The sequence below is a fragment of the Onychostoma macrolepis genome, chromosome 03, assembly GCF_012432095.1.
Source record: "Onychostoma macrolepis isolate SWU-2019 chromosome 03, ASM1243209v1, whole genome shotgun sequence".
Taxonomy (NCBI): Eukaryota; Metazoa; Chordata; class Actinopteri; order Cypriniformes; family Cyprinidae; genus Onychostoma; species Onychostoma macrolepis.
The window spans coordinates 41156227-41171912 of record NC_081157.1 but is presented as its reverse complement, the minus strand read 5'-3'; the positions used below and the strand labels follow the sequence as shown (position 1 = coordinate 41171912).

Below are 15686 nucleotides of genomic sequence, written 5' to 3'. Positions count from 1 at the left end.
TGAATGGCTAAAAAGAGCATTTTATTGGACAAAAATTTGGAAACGCCCGAGTACCAGTGTCCGGTTGCATAAAGCACCTTAAGTTTTTCCCTCAAGTATGACACTTAAGGCGTTATTTCCCCTTACCTAAGGTAGCGTGACCATACGTCCTCTTTTCGGACCAACAAAATTGCATCCGGCTGGGATTTCCCAATCGCTCAAAACGTCCTGGATTCGGGTGTTTTCTTGATCCCGCTCCCGCTGAATTTCTGACCATTGCCGCCTACTCCCGCGATTTTCGTGTCCACCCTTTTAAACATTCTAATATTGTATATAATTTTGGCGCATCAGCCGCTATCTGTATGCGGTGTATTTAAATCTCTTTTGAATGAGCGTTATCACGGTTTACTTTCACTTTCAATTTCGAGATCACACGCACTCTGTGTAAAGGGAACGCATCTTACAAGATCAGGATCTGTTGAGCAGCAAATACTCAAGCATAGTCTTTTCAGTCATCTCTCCTTATTCTCGGCCTGTGATCCTGCAGCTCTTGTTGTATGCAGGGTTGCCAAGTCCGCGGTTTTTTTATTTTCCCCACAGAATTTGACTACTTTTAAAAACTGTTGCCATGGGTTGATTTTTTTGCATAAATTACATTTGACTGAAATGCTTGTATTGAAACATTTTGCATTCTACCCATGGTAAAACCTTCATGGACTTTTACATTAACTGTTCCCTCCTGGTGGAATGGCCTGCCCAACTCAATCCAAGCAGCGGACTCCTTAATATTTTCAAAAAACAGCTGAAAATCACATCTTCATTTGACCCTCTAACTCTAGCACTCTCTATTCTAATGCTAATTCTAATTTTATCTGCTTGTTTTTTTAAATTACAAAAACTTGACTCTCTAACATTTGCACTCTCCGTTCTAACTACTTGTTTTATTTATAAAAAAAAATACAAATAAAAATAAATTTAAAAAAAGCCTTTAGCCACTAGCATTCTCTATTTATAATAAAATGAAAAGTAGAAAGTATAGAGAAAGAATAATGGCCCTCTAACATTAGCATTCCCCATTCTATCTACTTTTTTTCTTTTTATTATGAAAAAAAAAAAACACGTTAGGTGAAACCCCAACCACGAACCCTGCCCCCCACGGTCCTCTTTTTGGAAAACTAAAATATGGTCACCCTACCTAAGGGCATGACTTAAGGGTGTTGCATACAATCCCTTAACGTTTTCCCTTACCTAAGGGAATGGTTTAAGTATTTCACAACAACGACCCAGGTTTTGCCGCTTAAAAAAAAAAAATAAATAAATTTGCCATGGACAAGTTATTTGTTAATGCAGATAGCGGTGCAAGTTTTCACAGAATCATAACATTTTCAGGGACTAATTTAAATGCAAAGAGACAAGATTGCCACGTTTTGACTAAACGTAAATGACTGTGAACATTATGAAGCGCTAAACACTCCTATGCAGTGTATGTTTCATTCATACTCCAAGCCGGAGGGCGCTGTCGCGCTGAAAGTCCAATCCAGACTCATAGAAGCATCTTATAAAGTCTATGATGGAATAGAGTGAGGGAACTATGATGTCACTTTGTAGGCGAAAACCCGGAAGAGAGTTCGCATCCTAGCACTTCCGGTTCCATCGTCCCAGGGTCAATGGTTTTTTTGAATGGGATTTTGGTTAAACCCTTAAATAAGGTCTGTGGCATAAAACACCAGTTACACCACCCTCGTGATTTTTTTTAACTTGTTTCTTAAAAAAAAAAAAAAGAATGGGACTACAGGCGCTGTTGGAGACATTCAGCGTCATCACGCCAAACAGTTTATCAATTTACAGTATTTTCCAATTGTAGTATAATTTGTAATTCAATTAATTGTAGAATAACCAATGAATAGTTTCCCGCATTTTATATTGTTGTTCAACAACGTATTTTTTGGTTTGCCCCGAAATGCGACAAGTCTTCAGAGGGAAGAAGCTAGAGTTTATCGCTTTCCTACTGACGCAGAGACTCTGGGTTCGGACCATAAAGTAAACTCATGTGGTGTTTACTTGGATTAATCATAACATTTACCGGCTTTACGTGGTGAAAGTGAAACTTTAAATGATGCATAGTGCTTAAAGCCAAGTTCAAATTAAATGTTTACGGCCACAAGAAGCTTTTCAGCAAGGATAAAATAACATTGTGTACCATTCCTAACAAAACGATAGCTGAAATGTGGTACTGTTCACTAAAATGTGGTTAAAGTTAATAAGTTAATCTTACCATATCCAAAAACTTGTTCACTCTGCTGTTATTTAATAGATTAAATGCACTAGAATTTTATTGAATAGTATGTGGAGACATGTTTTTAGTTCAAATATTCATATTAAATCAAGGATTTATTGACTTTTAATGCACCCAATTTCAAAATGTACAGAAATACGTGCTTGCAAATGTACTTTAGTAATAGTATAGTGAATAAATTAAATTATAACTAATGTCTCATTTCAGTTTTAGTTGGTCTCTAGTTTTGTATTTATTCCGGTTTACATGAAAATGTTCATGTAGCTTGGATTAACATTCATATACAGAGTAAATCCTTCACGGAACATGTTAAAAATAAGTTGTCGGTATCGTGGTGGTGGTGATGAAGGTTGAAGGCGAGCGACCGTGGGGCTGTAGTTCGTTTATAGCCTAAGTTTAGCTTTTCAGTTCTGGCGCTTTTATTTAGGCTTCAAAATTCATAAGTTACATTATTTTGTGAAGATTATCTTGAGGGACAAAACATGCAAGTTTCATTAACTATGATTGAACAGAGCTTATTTTTGTGATTATCCTATAGAAAAATCCCATTGGCTTTGTGTCGAGGAACCAGTTTCATGCCAACCGCTGATCTGCCTACAGAGTGACATCATAGTTCCCCCAATCTATATAGCAGCGATCGCTGCAGCTAAGCTGAATAAAAAGCACAATAAACACACGATTGCGAAAATATTTTTGTGTGCGAGTTTGTCAAGTCATCTCCCAGGTAATATGTAGGAAGTTACAGGAATAAAATATAGTATATAAATTTGTTTTCGCATGACGCACTCATGTTTCAGCTATTAGCTGTAATTTGATTAATGTTAATAAATGCCTAAATGAAAATCAGTTATAAAGCGGCCGATTGGGTTTTGTAGAAGACTTTAGGATGGAATCTGCTCGCTGTGTGACACTTAAGGTAACATTTTCCATACTTTGTGTTATACTTAGGAAAATGACAGTTAATGGGCTTTATGCAACACTTAATGGGCTTTAAGGGATACTTAAGGGTTTCTCTAGGTGAAACGTCGTAAACCCCTAGAATTTGTCTTAAGTGTCATTTAAGGCATATTTTATGCAACGCCCTTAATTGTAAGGGAAACTTAAAGGGATAGTTCACCCAAAAATGAAAATTCTGTCATTTACTCCCCCTCAAGTAGTTCCAAACTTGTATGAATGTCTTTGTTCTGCTGAACACAAAAGGAAGATATTCTGAAGAATCTGGGAAACGGAGCAGTTCTGGGGCACCATTGACTTCCATAGTATTTTTTTTCCTACTATGGAAGTCAATGGTGCCCCAAAACAGCCTGCTTACAAATTTTCTTCAAAATATCTTCCTTTTTGTTCAGCAGAACAAAGACATTCATACAAGTTTGGAACCACTTGAGGGGGAGTAAATGACAGAATTTTCATTTTTGGGTGAACCATCCCTTTAAGGGCGATCTTAAGGGAAAAATTACACTTAAGGTGCTTTATGCAACCGGGCACAGAAGTCTAGAGGGTCTTTAAAGGCAGGGTAGGTGATTTGGTTCTGAAACTTTTTTGTTCTGCTGCCTGAAAGTCTCTTCACATCCTGATAGCAATTGCCTACGCTACCTTTAACGCACATGGACAAAATACACAAAACTCCAACTCTGTTTTTCAGTGAGGTGCAGTAAATATGGTCCATGAAATCAGTTTGAAAAATAGAAAAATAAAATTTTTAGGTTGTCAGTTTATTTCAGAACCGACAATAAGCAAAATCATCATTTCTTTCAACTGGCTAATCAGATTTATTTTACAAATGGCAATAAATCTCAAAATGTCTGAATATTGTTCTATATATTGTCTAATCACTGTTCCTCAATGGCCAGGTCTCAAATCTAGATGCAGTATGGCTTTAGTTTTAATAATAAAATAATTAAATAAGTGTAATTTGTTTATATTTTGTTTGTTATATTCTAAAATTTGATACATGGGTAAGTGCATATAAATTAAAACTGTATTTCTGATGTAATTGTAATTAATTCATTTAATATTATTATTATTATAATAAACATGTATGTGTGAGAGATATAGATATATATATATATATATATATATATATGCCCCCAGTCTCTGGTCAGTCCACCTGTGCCCCCCAGTTCACCTCTCCTTTACCACTCTACCTAACAACCAGCGCCACAGCAACAGCGAGCCATCTCCTAGCAACGGGGAAAAGCAACCTGGCCCTGACGATTGACTTGTGGACAGATTGAGGAAAGAGAATGAGACAGGAAATGAGAGCGAAGGACAGGGAGATCAACATACACAGTGCTTCAAACAGCTCAAGTCTTGTGAAATATTCGCTTCAGTTGAATGCGAAAGCACTTCATAATTCCTCTTACGAATTTTCAATAACACCAGAGTCTGACAAGGCTGATAAAAGCCCAGATCGTCATAAAAGCATCAGCTCGCAGTCGGACTCACTTACTGTAAGCAGGAAGAGACGTCTCCATAGCAACAGGAGAGATAAGAAAGGAGAAGAAATAATAGAAAAAGATGGATGAAAGAACAAGTGAGGGATGAGGCAAGAGCGATTGATCAAAGGATGGAAGGAGTACACGGCATGGGTGGTGGTTGAGGTGACACCCCTGCATGTTTAATCTCAATCGATTTCAACTTCCTGGCATAAATACACTCCCAGATATAATTATACTCATGTTCTTTTGCCCACACGCATAAATCAGCTCCCATCTGACAGTTCACTATTCACCTGTTCTAGGTGGTAGGTGGAGTCAATTCGGGGCTTGATCTTGCCCTCTCTGTACAGGTCCATAACGGCTGCCATGGCCTGAGCGATGAGCTCGGTCTCAGAGTCCAGGTACCCCAGGTGAAATCCACACACCGAGCGGTTTCCCTGGATCAGGCTCAGGGTGTGTACGGAGAACTGCTGGTACCAGGTCTTAGCCACCGCAAACAGGTTCTTCTTCTGACCCGCCAACATGTTAGCGGCACCTGCAGGGTGTAAACACAAACATCAAGTTGACATATACATCAGTGCATTAGCATCTGGATTTTGGATCCATTCTCAAGGCATTACTATAATTTATGGGATGGGAGGTACAACAGAATATTACTCAGAGTTTTAATAGACCCCCAATGGCGTGGGGGTTTGTTTTATTATTTGGATATGACTGGTTATGTTCGGCTGTCATTGGTTCATGTGATAAATCCTGCCTCTTGTGATCGTACGCGTTCATGAATCAGTCTGAATGAATAATATGAAGTTAATGGAAAGACTAAATTTAAAAAAAAAAAAAAGTAGTAAACAAACACTTAAATATAACCACTTTGTTATGTCAACATATGACTTGAAATTGCCTGAAAACTTGATCTGTGGGAGTTTTGAAGAGAGTAAATCAACTTAAATCACCTATTGGTCTGTGACCAATATTTACAGAGCTTTGACCCGAAATTCAAAAAGTGTTAAAAGTTTATAATTTATGTAAAAAAAAAAAAAAAAAAAAACACGACTTCTTGAAAGATCAAAAGAACTTATTTGGATTAGAATTACTGCTAAAATGTTGTAAACTGCTTTCAACACTTGTAAAGAAGAAATGCATCTTAAGCACCAAATCAACATATTAGGATGATTTCTAAATGATCACGTGACACTGAAGCCTGGAGTAATGGCTACTGAAAATTTTAAATTGTAATTTCACAACATTACCATTTCACTGTATTTGATTAAATGCAGACTTATTTTAAGAATATTAAAACAAATGGGAATGTTTAATATTTTAGATAACAGTTTGTCAATGGCTGTTTTGGATAAATCAGTGAATTAAATACTAAAAAAGGAATTTAGTCTCCAATTCAGAACTTAGAAAAGTTGATATGACAAAATTATACGTTATTCCTTGTGTACATCCTATTTTTTGAATTTTGTATTTTTTCCGTGCGTCTTCACTGCTACATGTAGGCTAAATAATGTAAAACAGCCAAACATAAGGCAGAACAAACATTTTGTTTCACAAAATCGCTCCACATTTCTACCATCATACCACCCATTCCTACGTCCTATAGCATGTAAAAGTGTCATTGTGTGTGTGTGTGTGTGCGCGCGTGTGCGAGGCGTCTGAACAGAGCATGTTCCTCGAGCATGAATAGGTATTTGTGTGAGTTTTCTGCATGTAAAATGTGTGTGCGGTTGACCGACGGGTGAATTACTGCTTAATGGCTCCCACAGCGACCGTTCTTCATTTACAGAGGAATGACATGCCTCTCTGGCCCTCCTTCTTGCTCTTTCTCCCTTTTCCAACACTGCACTCTTTGACCCGTCTTCATTCGCTCACTGTCCGCACATCCTCTCGTGTCGCTTCCCATGTCTGTCACTCCCTTGCTTGTTTTCTCCCTCTCGTTTTAGCACGATTATCCCCTTCATCTCGCACATCTTTCATTTCCTAACAGTCTAACCATAATTCTCTCCGTTCACTTCAAAGGTGGCTTATTAGCATGAAATAAGATCAAAACGTCACATATTGGGATGACAAAAGATATTAGAGTAAATTACACTCTATTGTACCATTAGAGAAGGGGAAATGTACACAAAGCAATGACAACCCTCTCTGTCTCTTTCTCTCACACACACACAAATTCACACAAAGCGAGCTCTGAGTTGGCCTGTGATTTGGACCTGACCCAGTCTGCTACATTCGGACACATTCTGGGTTCTGTGTCAGATAGAGGAGCCATTGTTCTGATAAAGCAGGATAGAGGAAGAGAGTGAGCGAGAGAGAGACAGAGGGACAAAGACAGTTGGGTGGGACTTCAGGACGCCATGTTTAAGGGGTCTTGTTCCAGGTATTGTGTTTCTGAAGTTGATTTACTGTAATACGTCACTGTCAAGCTACTCGGGCTTGTCTGCTGGGCTTTATTCAATTTACCCAGCAAAACCTCAGCCCTACAGATTGAAACTGTAGCATTTGGTCGAAGTGACGTTTAAAAAAAATAAAATAAAAAAAGCATAAGCGGAGTGAACGCAAGCTGATGCTCAGAGGCTCATCAAGGCTCACCGTAGCTGATGAGCTTGCCCATTGGTTTCAGTAGGTTGTAGCCCTTATGGGTGTCAGAGCCTCCCAGAGGATCCAGAACAATATCCAAGCCTAAAACACACAAGAAAAAAGGCACAGATGGTGAATAACCAAATTAATGTTCTTCTTGCATTTATTCATATACACTGCATCTATAAAACTAACTGCTTGGCCAATTGAAAGTGGTCTTAATTTAAATGGGTGCATCCATTTTCTGTTTTAAGGTATTTTGGGTGAATAAGCGAATATTGTGCAAATTAAAATGTTCATTTAGTTGTCGCTATTGTGGCTCTCATTAACATGGTTAATTTAAAAAAAAAAAAAAAAGAATTTAATGCATCCTTGCGAAATAGAAGTACAGTAAAACCAAATCAGCATACTAGAATGATTTCTGAAAGATCATGCGACATTTAAGGGAAAGAGTATTTAAAAATACATTAAAATATAAAACAGTTGCTTTGCAATTGTAACAGTATTTGAGAATTGTGCCTTTTTTTTTTTTAAACTGACCCAAATATATTTATCTTTATTTCCGTTTAATCAAAGAATCTTTTTTATAAGAATATTTTATTATTTTGATGTTTTCAGCAATGCATGTTGATTATGCGGGGTTTTAGAGGTTAGATAATTTGCACTGTAAGAAGAGTTCTTTGTCTTTAAAGCTCCACTGCACCAGCAAGTTTAGCACAATGTATTGCTGAAGTTCCTTCTTCGACAGGTCTTTATGGGTTAACGCTGTTCTCCTGTTGACCGGCGTGGAATGTCATCGATGTGATATGGTGTTTCTAAATTTCTAAGACTGTTATGGTCAGAGGAGCACATCAAATAAAATGTTTTATCATGGAAAAGAGCTAAACAAAAAGGAATCCGTTTTGTACATTTTTGTGATAAGATAAGAGTAAACAATGTTTTATCAGACACAGTGTTATGAGTTACAGCTCACATACACGCACACAAAAACCTCAATAGACAGATATACCACCACAAAAAAAAAAACGGTATTAAAAGGCAGAGTGGACAGATGGACTTCAAGGTTAAATATACACAAACGGTCTGCTAACAACAAAGCAGAAAGCCTAGTCTTAAGTTAGATTTCCATTCGGTCTTTAAGGTCACTATATTTACTAGGCTATTTGTGCACATGGCACCCAAAGCAAAAACAAACTGAAACCATTTACATAGATTTATTTGTGGTAATTAGTCATCGGGGGAACATGTTACACTTAAAATGATGCTTAATTGTTAACAGGTGGTCTTAAAACAAGTTCATTTACCACAAATACACTGTTCAAATGTTTGGGCTAGGTAAGATTTTTTTAATATTAATTTAATACTAAAGTCTTATGCTCACTAAGGCTGCATTTATTTGATCAAAAATGCAGTAAGAACTGTAGTCTTGTGAAATTCTATTACAAATTAAATACTAGAATTTAAATAAGTTTTCAAATTTAAGCATATTTTAAAAATGTCATTTATTCCTGTGATGCAAAGCTGAATTGTCAGCATCATTACTCCAGTCTTCAGTGTCACATGATCCTTCAGAAATCATTCTAATATGCTGATTTGCTGCACAAGAAACATTTATCATCAATGTTGAAAACAGCTATGCTGCTTATTACTTGTGGAAACATTTTTGCAGGATTTTTTTGATCAATAGAAAGCTCAAATATCTTTACGGTTTCTTTGATCAATTGAATTTGTCCTTGCTGAATAAAAGTATAAAATTTCTTTCAAACAAATCTTGACCCCAAACTTTTGAATGGTTGATGCGGGTTTGTAAAGCTGGTTTACTGCGTCAGTGCTCACCTTTGGGGCTGATCTTTCGGATCTCCTCCACATAATCACGTGTCCGGTAGTCAATGGGGTGCGTGACTCCGCCCTGGCTGATGACCTCGTGCTTGCTGGCCGAGGCGGTGCCAAACAGTGTGACATCATTTACCGTTTTACACAACTGAGTGGCAGCAATGCCCACCCCACCTAGAGAGGAAACGAAACAAGTTATGAAACGAGAAGAGCCCTGAACACAACTTATTTTCAGCATCTTCCATCTCAAAACAAGAACAGAACCATGTAAACAAAGGGTACGGCAGGACAAAACTCAGTGCAGCCATATGACCTTAAAGACAAGCACCCACCCACACATCTACAAACATTAGGACCAATGTAGCAATGCCATTATCATTGTTTAACTTGCAAGTGTTTTCAAAAGGCAAATAACTATCAATTTATTACGGTAAAATGGATTTTCTAATGTTTTTCTACTCATGCATTTTTTTTTTTCTGTTGAGGAACACAAATTAATCAGAACGAAACTCAGACTCATGAACATAAAAGCTTAACGTTTAAATGTGGTGGTTTATGGTGAAAGTTATGAGAACCGTTTACTGCGTACACGGTCTGCTACCTTACTACTGAAAAACGGTTCCTACTTAAAAACATCTTTAAGCCATTTCAAAGCATAGTATTTTTAGTGACGAGCTTTAACCTCAAGACTGAGAGAGGCTCCAGGACAGCAGGTCACCAATCATGAGCTCTGTCTGGGGTCTAATGTCTTAAAGATGCCATTTACATCAGACATAGATTGCAAGCAGATACATTTAATCTAAATTTTTACGGCGTGTCTTGTGTTTCAAAGGGAGAGGGAGAGGCAGAGCTGTGTCTTAAAAAGGTCACTAGTGCATGAACCTATAAAGGGCAAAGCTCATCTAATGACAAAATTAATAGAGCGCACATACAGTACGTACAGTGATATTTATAAAATGTGATCAAGTGCTCTAGAGTTTTGGATTGTGAGAAACCGTGCATTCAAACACACACACTTTTACTGGCACTTGTGATGATTAGGATACAAAATTAGAGCCTGATACTCCTATTTTTTTTAAATAATCCAGAATGAGTAACAGCATGCAAAACAGTGTAGTCGAGAAAAAAAAAATAAAAAGAAAAAAGATACAAAATGAAGCCTAATGCTCTTAAAAATTAAGTCAATTTTCTGAGATTTAAAAGTAAAATAATAAAATAAACCCAATGACAGTGTGCAAATAAAGCGGAGGAGACCAAATTCAGTATTAAAAAAAAAAATAATAAAAAAAATAAAAAATAAAAAGTAGCAGGCATGCAAAATTTGCCTAAAATAATATATAAATCCCTAACTCAGTAAACTCAAAATCAGTAAACTCAAAAAAAAGAAGAATTTACTTTTCTTCCCACTATGCTGTAGAAAGGTACAAATTGTTAATCTGTCCACAACGTATAGCTAAATAAAACCATGTACACTGCACACTGCAAATTAATTCACTTTTACTCTGCCAGAGTAAATCAGATGACAGTTCAGTATGGGGCGACACTGAATCTCTGTAGTGCTCATATACAGTATCTTCTTCTGTTCCATCACTTCATTAAACTGGCCCTCTCTTCCTCGCCCTCATTCACTCGCTAGTGAATGAAGTTTGTGTTGCCATGGCGACTCAGGAAGAGTTGGTTTCTCTGAAAGCAGCGGGGCCGCCATTTTCTCTGTCAGAGAGCTCACAATGCATGAGAACACGTCTCTTTCACATCATGCTTTTAACCTGCTGTCTCTCCTGTCTCGTCTCCTGGACCTCGTGTGGGGATGCGGTGCCAGGCTGCCCCATGACCACTGAGCTCCGATCACAAGACCTGTGGTAGAGCTGCCAAGAGATCCCCTGAACCTCACACACACACACACACACAAAATGAACCTCTTTCATGTGTGCTCATATCTGCTAATCTCCAAAAATATGTGCACTTTACTCTCCCTCACTCGGTCTCAAGCAGTCGCCAAATCTTTTCTGTGAATTTTACTTATTTCTGCACAGGTAGGAAAGCCACACTAGGCTTTGGCCATGGGAAATTACGTCGGACCCAAGGTCTAATAACTGGTGTATGCATATATTTTTTTTTCCCCCTCAAATAATTCAAACAACAAGAACAAAAATAATAATTTTTTTTTTCTTTTTCCCCCAACAGTAAGCTGTTTGCCATGCTAATTGTGTTAACAAAACATCAGTGCTAAGGAAGCGCCTTTCATTTAATGTTTAAAATTTTTCTTCACTGGTCTATTGTGTTATTACAGATAAACCCACCTCTAAATAGCATGCTAAATCAAAAACTGTAGTTGTCACTTCAGGAGGTCTCTTTCTTTCCAAGTGGGCAGTTCTTGGCCAGAATAAGCTGCAGCGAGGACCAGACCATATGTCGTTTAGTCAAAGGTCTGGCTATAAGCAAGACTTCTTCTGCAACACTGCAATTGAAAAGTAAGCCAAAAAGTGTTTCTGAATAAAATATAAGTGCACTGATCAAACTGACTCCGGGCTTGTGGAGAGCAAGAGAACATAGGAGAATCTGCTTATATAGTTATGGATTCTTTGTTTAATTCCATTTGTTGCGCTTGGGATTGTGTGGCATTTTTATTTAAGAACATTACGTGCAATGTTCATCTAATCAGGTCGTTTTACACAAGGGCATACGAGGGTGAAACACGCACAGTGAACTCTTTATGCTTCCTTCTATCCACACATTCATACACGCACACAGACTTGGCAGCCAACAATCTCGGCCACAACAATATTACCCTCCCAGTATCACCCTCCTCTAGCAAGAGGGAATTTTCCCCAAAACACTGAGGAATTCTGCAGATTCCCAACATACGAGCACTCAGCCCACACCCTCAGTGCAAATAGAGGACACACAGAGAGGGAGACTTGTTTCACAGAGTTGTTTGACAGCATTCAAAGTGGAGGCTGTAAATCTGTGATAATCTATAAACAGCTTTTTCTTATTGTTGAATTCAAAACCGATCTCAAAATCAGCACTAAAAGGCAAAGGTCCAGCAGACCAAATAAAACCGATTGTGACTGGTGTGTGACTCACTTAAATTCGACTGACCAATCAGACAGATAATGGTGTAGTATTTGGCATGAGGTGCTGTCACAATGAAGAGGCTGTACTCTGCTCTGATTTGATCTGGCGGTTTATAAAATCAGCAATAAGCTACTAGATCACATTTCCGCATGTCCAACCTTATAGGGGAGTGAGCTTATGCTAACAAACTGGAATGCTAGAGGTGTAATGTAATATGAGGTAAAGGAAAATTTTCACAAAAAAAAAAAAAAAAAGTTTAAAATGTAAAAGTGCAAATAAAACTTGACAGCTGTGCAGCATTGTCATTGTGAACTAAAACTACATCTGTTATATTAGATAAAAGCATAAACAAATTCAATTAAACGAACAAAGAAAAAAAAAAAAAAAAGCCAATTCAAAACATTAATAACGCTGTGGTTGGGTGGGGGGGAGGGGGGATTTCTCTCTTTTTCCTCACAAAAAGCTATTTCATGGCTTTAGAAGACTAGAAGAATATAACAAGTCATGCAGTCTACTTTGACAAAGGACACTGTATGGAAAAGAGCAGAGTGAACATTCTTCAAAACATCTTTTGTATTCCATACAAGAAACTGAGGTTTAAAAAAAAAAAACCCCTGAGGTTGAAGTGACAATTCATTTTTGGATTAACTAATCTCTTAAATTACAGGGGAAGTGGACAGAAAAAGATCATTAGAAATCTATTTTATAAACCGTAGCAGATGGTGACTGCTCTTCCTGGATGCTGTAATCCTGGAATGCAGTTTTTGGGTCGAGTGTAATGTTTGTTTTATTTCAAAAGCGAAGCGCCCATTGACATCCGTGGCTTTCCTTTAACGCTTTCCAGATACAACAAACTATTATAACAAGTAGGTAGTTTTTCACCGTTTTCTTCCCTCTTTACGCATTTACACTACAAATGCACTGTAGTTATACGCACTTTCAAACACCTTTGATTGATCCGGTCACAAAACATTTTGGATCGTGTTTACACCTGCATTTAATCGATATCTGTTTGTGATCAGATACTTTCATGCAGCCTTAAAGCCAGACAGCTTCAGTTCCCTTGCACCGTTACTGAATGGAAAAGAGCAACAAGCATTAACTAATAACTAAAAACAACTGAGGTAAATTCCTTTAAAGATTATAAATACTTCAATATTTACCTAAAATCATGCTCCATATGACGGTGCAATGCTATTCCTCACTCATTAAAATCAGAGGAAACATTTCCATTTTTACAGCGAATTCAAAAAACATCCTGTGCACTGAGATACCAAGGTCTTCCTGAGCACCCACACACACACACACACACACACATTCATAGACACAAACAATCTCAAGAACAAGAAAACATACAAGCTGAAACAAAGACTGATGGTTATAGTTACGAGAAACACGATGTGCTACATAACTACAGACTACTCATCTGTGATTGACACGCCTACTCCAGAAATGACAGACCAGAGACCTCTATTTATTATGGGGGTTTTGGTTTGATTTCTCTGCAAATATTTGCAACTACTACCAAGTTTTGTCTTAAAACATTCCCTCTTTTCTCTTTTAGGGTGTGGTGGCGGTTCAAGGAGACGTTTGAGATTGTTTGAGAATTCTGGTTTCTGCAACGCTCCAGTTGGACGAGAGCGTTTCCTTCCAGCCAGAGCCAAAGCTTCATCCACACCCACACTGTCTGATGCATATGTCCATAAGCATTCACAGGGGATATCAGACACATCAGACCCCAGAGAGGGAATGTGAAAATATTTAAGTTCGTTCGTTGGGCCTCATTCATGAAACACAAGCAGAATTGATTCTTGTGTATATAATTCATAAATCCATTCTTGCGTAAATTGTCCAACTAAACTGAATGCTGCAATTCATTCAAGAATGGTTTTATGTAAGATTTACACAAATACGCGCCATGTGTTTTTTTTTTTCGTGCTCATCGTTTTATACTCATCCAAATACTGGATGAGCACTTCAAGATATCAATGATAATACAAACACTAACAAGAGTAACATTTGTTGACTAGGAGTGCACAGAAACCAATGAAACATGGAAACCATCTCATATGCTTTTTTAAATGGTGTGCCTGACTTCCCATGCAGTTAGACAGAAGTCCTCCAGACACTTCTCAGGATAAGTTAATCAGCTAATGTAAAAGTGCTGCATACAAAACACTAATACCTCGACCAGGTTATTTCATCACTTTGAAATGAAAAAAAAAAAAGACTGGCTTACACTACTGAAGGCTCCTTTAAATGAGTTTTCCAATTAAAAATAAATAAAAAAGTAGTTTGTTTACATAAAAATTGTAGTTGGTAATGTAATTTCTTACATTACACATTTTAGGTAGTGTAACTTGGAATCAGTAATGGATTACAGTTTCAAAATAATCTACCCAGCTCCGCATGTAAACTAAAAGTGTCTTTTTTTTACCAGTAGTTGGTGCTGTGAACACTGGGTGCTTGGCTCCAATTACACTTACAATCAATGGCTTTAACAGTTGTCTTACAAATCAATCTCTTTAGCTTGTTTAAACAATACCAAACAAATACTTAGACATCAAATACTTCAATTATGAACAACGTTTGCCATTTTTCATTTTTAAAACACTTGAATTTGAATTGGCTGTATGGTTTCCAAGCAGTGCTGTCAGGCAGGAAACTGCCGTGTGTTAGGCCTACTTTTCATTATGATGTTAGCATTTTAAATGCTAGTATTTCTTGAGTATGTGGAGAGCGTACCATACCAGAGCAGTTTGTTCAAAGTTTGCAGATTTTATCAGCAATTTTGATGTATTTAGCTACTCCCCTCAGTCTGATTCCAGCCATTTCACTAGCTTCCCCAACATTTTCTCTCAGACAGATGTGATATCACTTAGGATTTTTAAAACAGTGGGGGGTTTTTTTCTTTTCATATTGATACCACAAAAATGTTCATCAGTTTGAAACGTTTTTTTTCTGCTCACTTTGGCTATTAAATATAACTATTGGGTAATCACAGTTTGACCAAATAACTATCATCCCAAAATCTGTCACCGTTTTCTAAGGCCCCGTTTACACTACTGCGTTTTCGTTTTAAAACACATAACTTTTGCTACTGTTACGCCTATCACTTACACTACTCCAACGTTTTGGACCCTCAAAAACAGACTTTTGAAAACGCTGCAGACCCCGTTTTAGATTTAAAAACTCTGGGGTTGCGTCTCAGTGTAAACGGACCAAAACGGAGACTTTTGAAAACGATGGCGTGGCTGCCCACATTCTCTCTGCGCATCCTTGACGACCGTGTAAACATCATGCTCATCGTTGTACCCATAGAGATGTACAAGTAGATTCCCCATTCGACCGCTCCAAGCAAACAGATGCGTCCGCCATCTAAATATGGAATCTACCTATACGCATCTATGGTTGCACCTGCATGAATTGTCACATGCCATGCGTTTTCAGTTGTGTAGTGTAGACTGAGTTTCTGAAAT

The 15686-nt window shown here is 37.6% G+C and overlaps 1 protein-coding gene across 1 annotated transcript in view; it reads right to left on the bottom strand.

Moving 5' to 3' along the window:
- Positions 1 to 15686, bottom strand: part of vat1 (vesicle amine transport 1) — a 28428-nt gene that overhangs the window by 5174 nt on the left and 7568 nt on the right. The window contains exons 3-5 of the mRNA XM_058769027.1: positions 9133 to 9303; positions 7309 to 7398; positions 5007 to 5248 (exon numbers count right to left, since the gene is read on the bottom strand). Coding sequence (XP_058625010.1) covers positions 5007 to 5248; positions 7309 to 7398; positions 9133 to 9303 — 503 coding nt within the window. The remainder of the gene's footprint in view (positions 1 to 5006; positions 5249 to 7308; positions 7399 to 9132; positions 9304 to 15686) is intronic.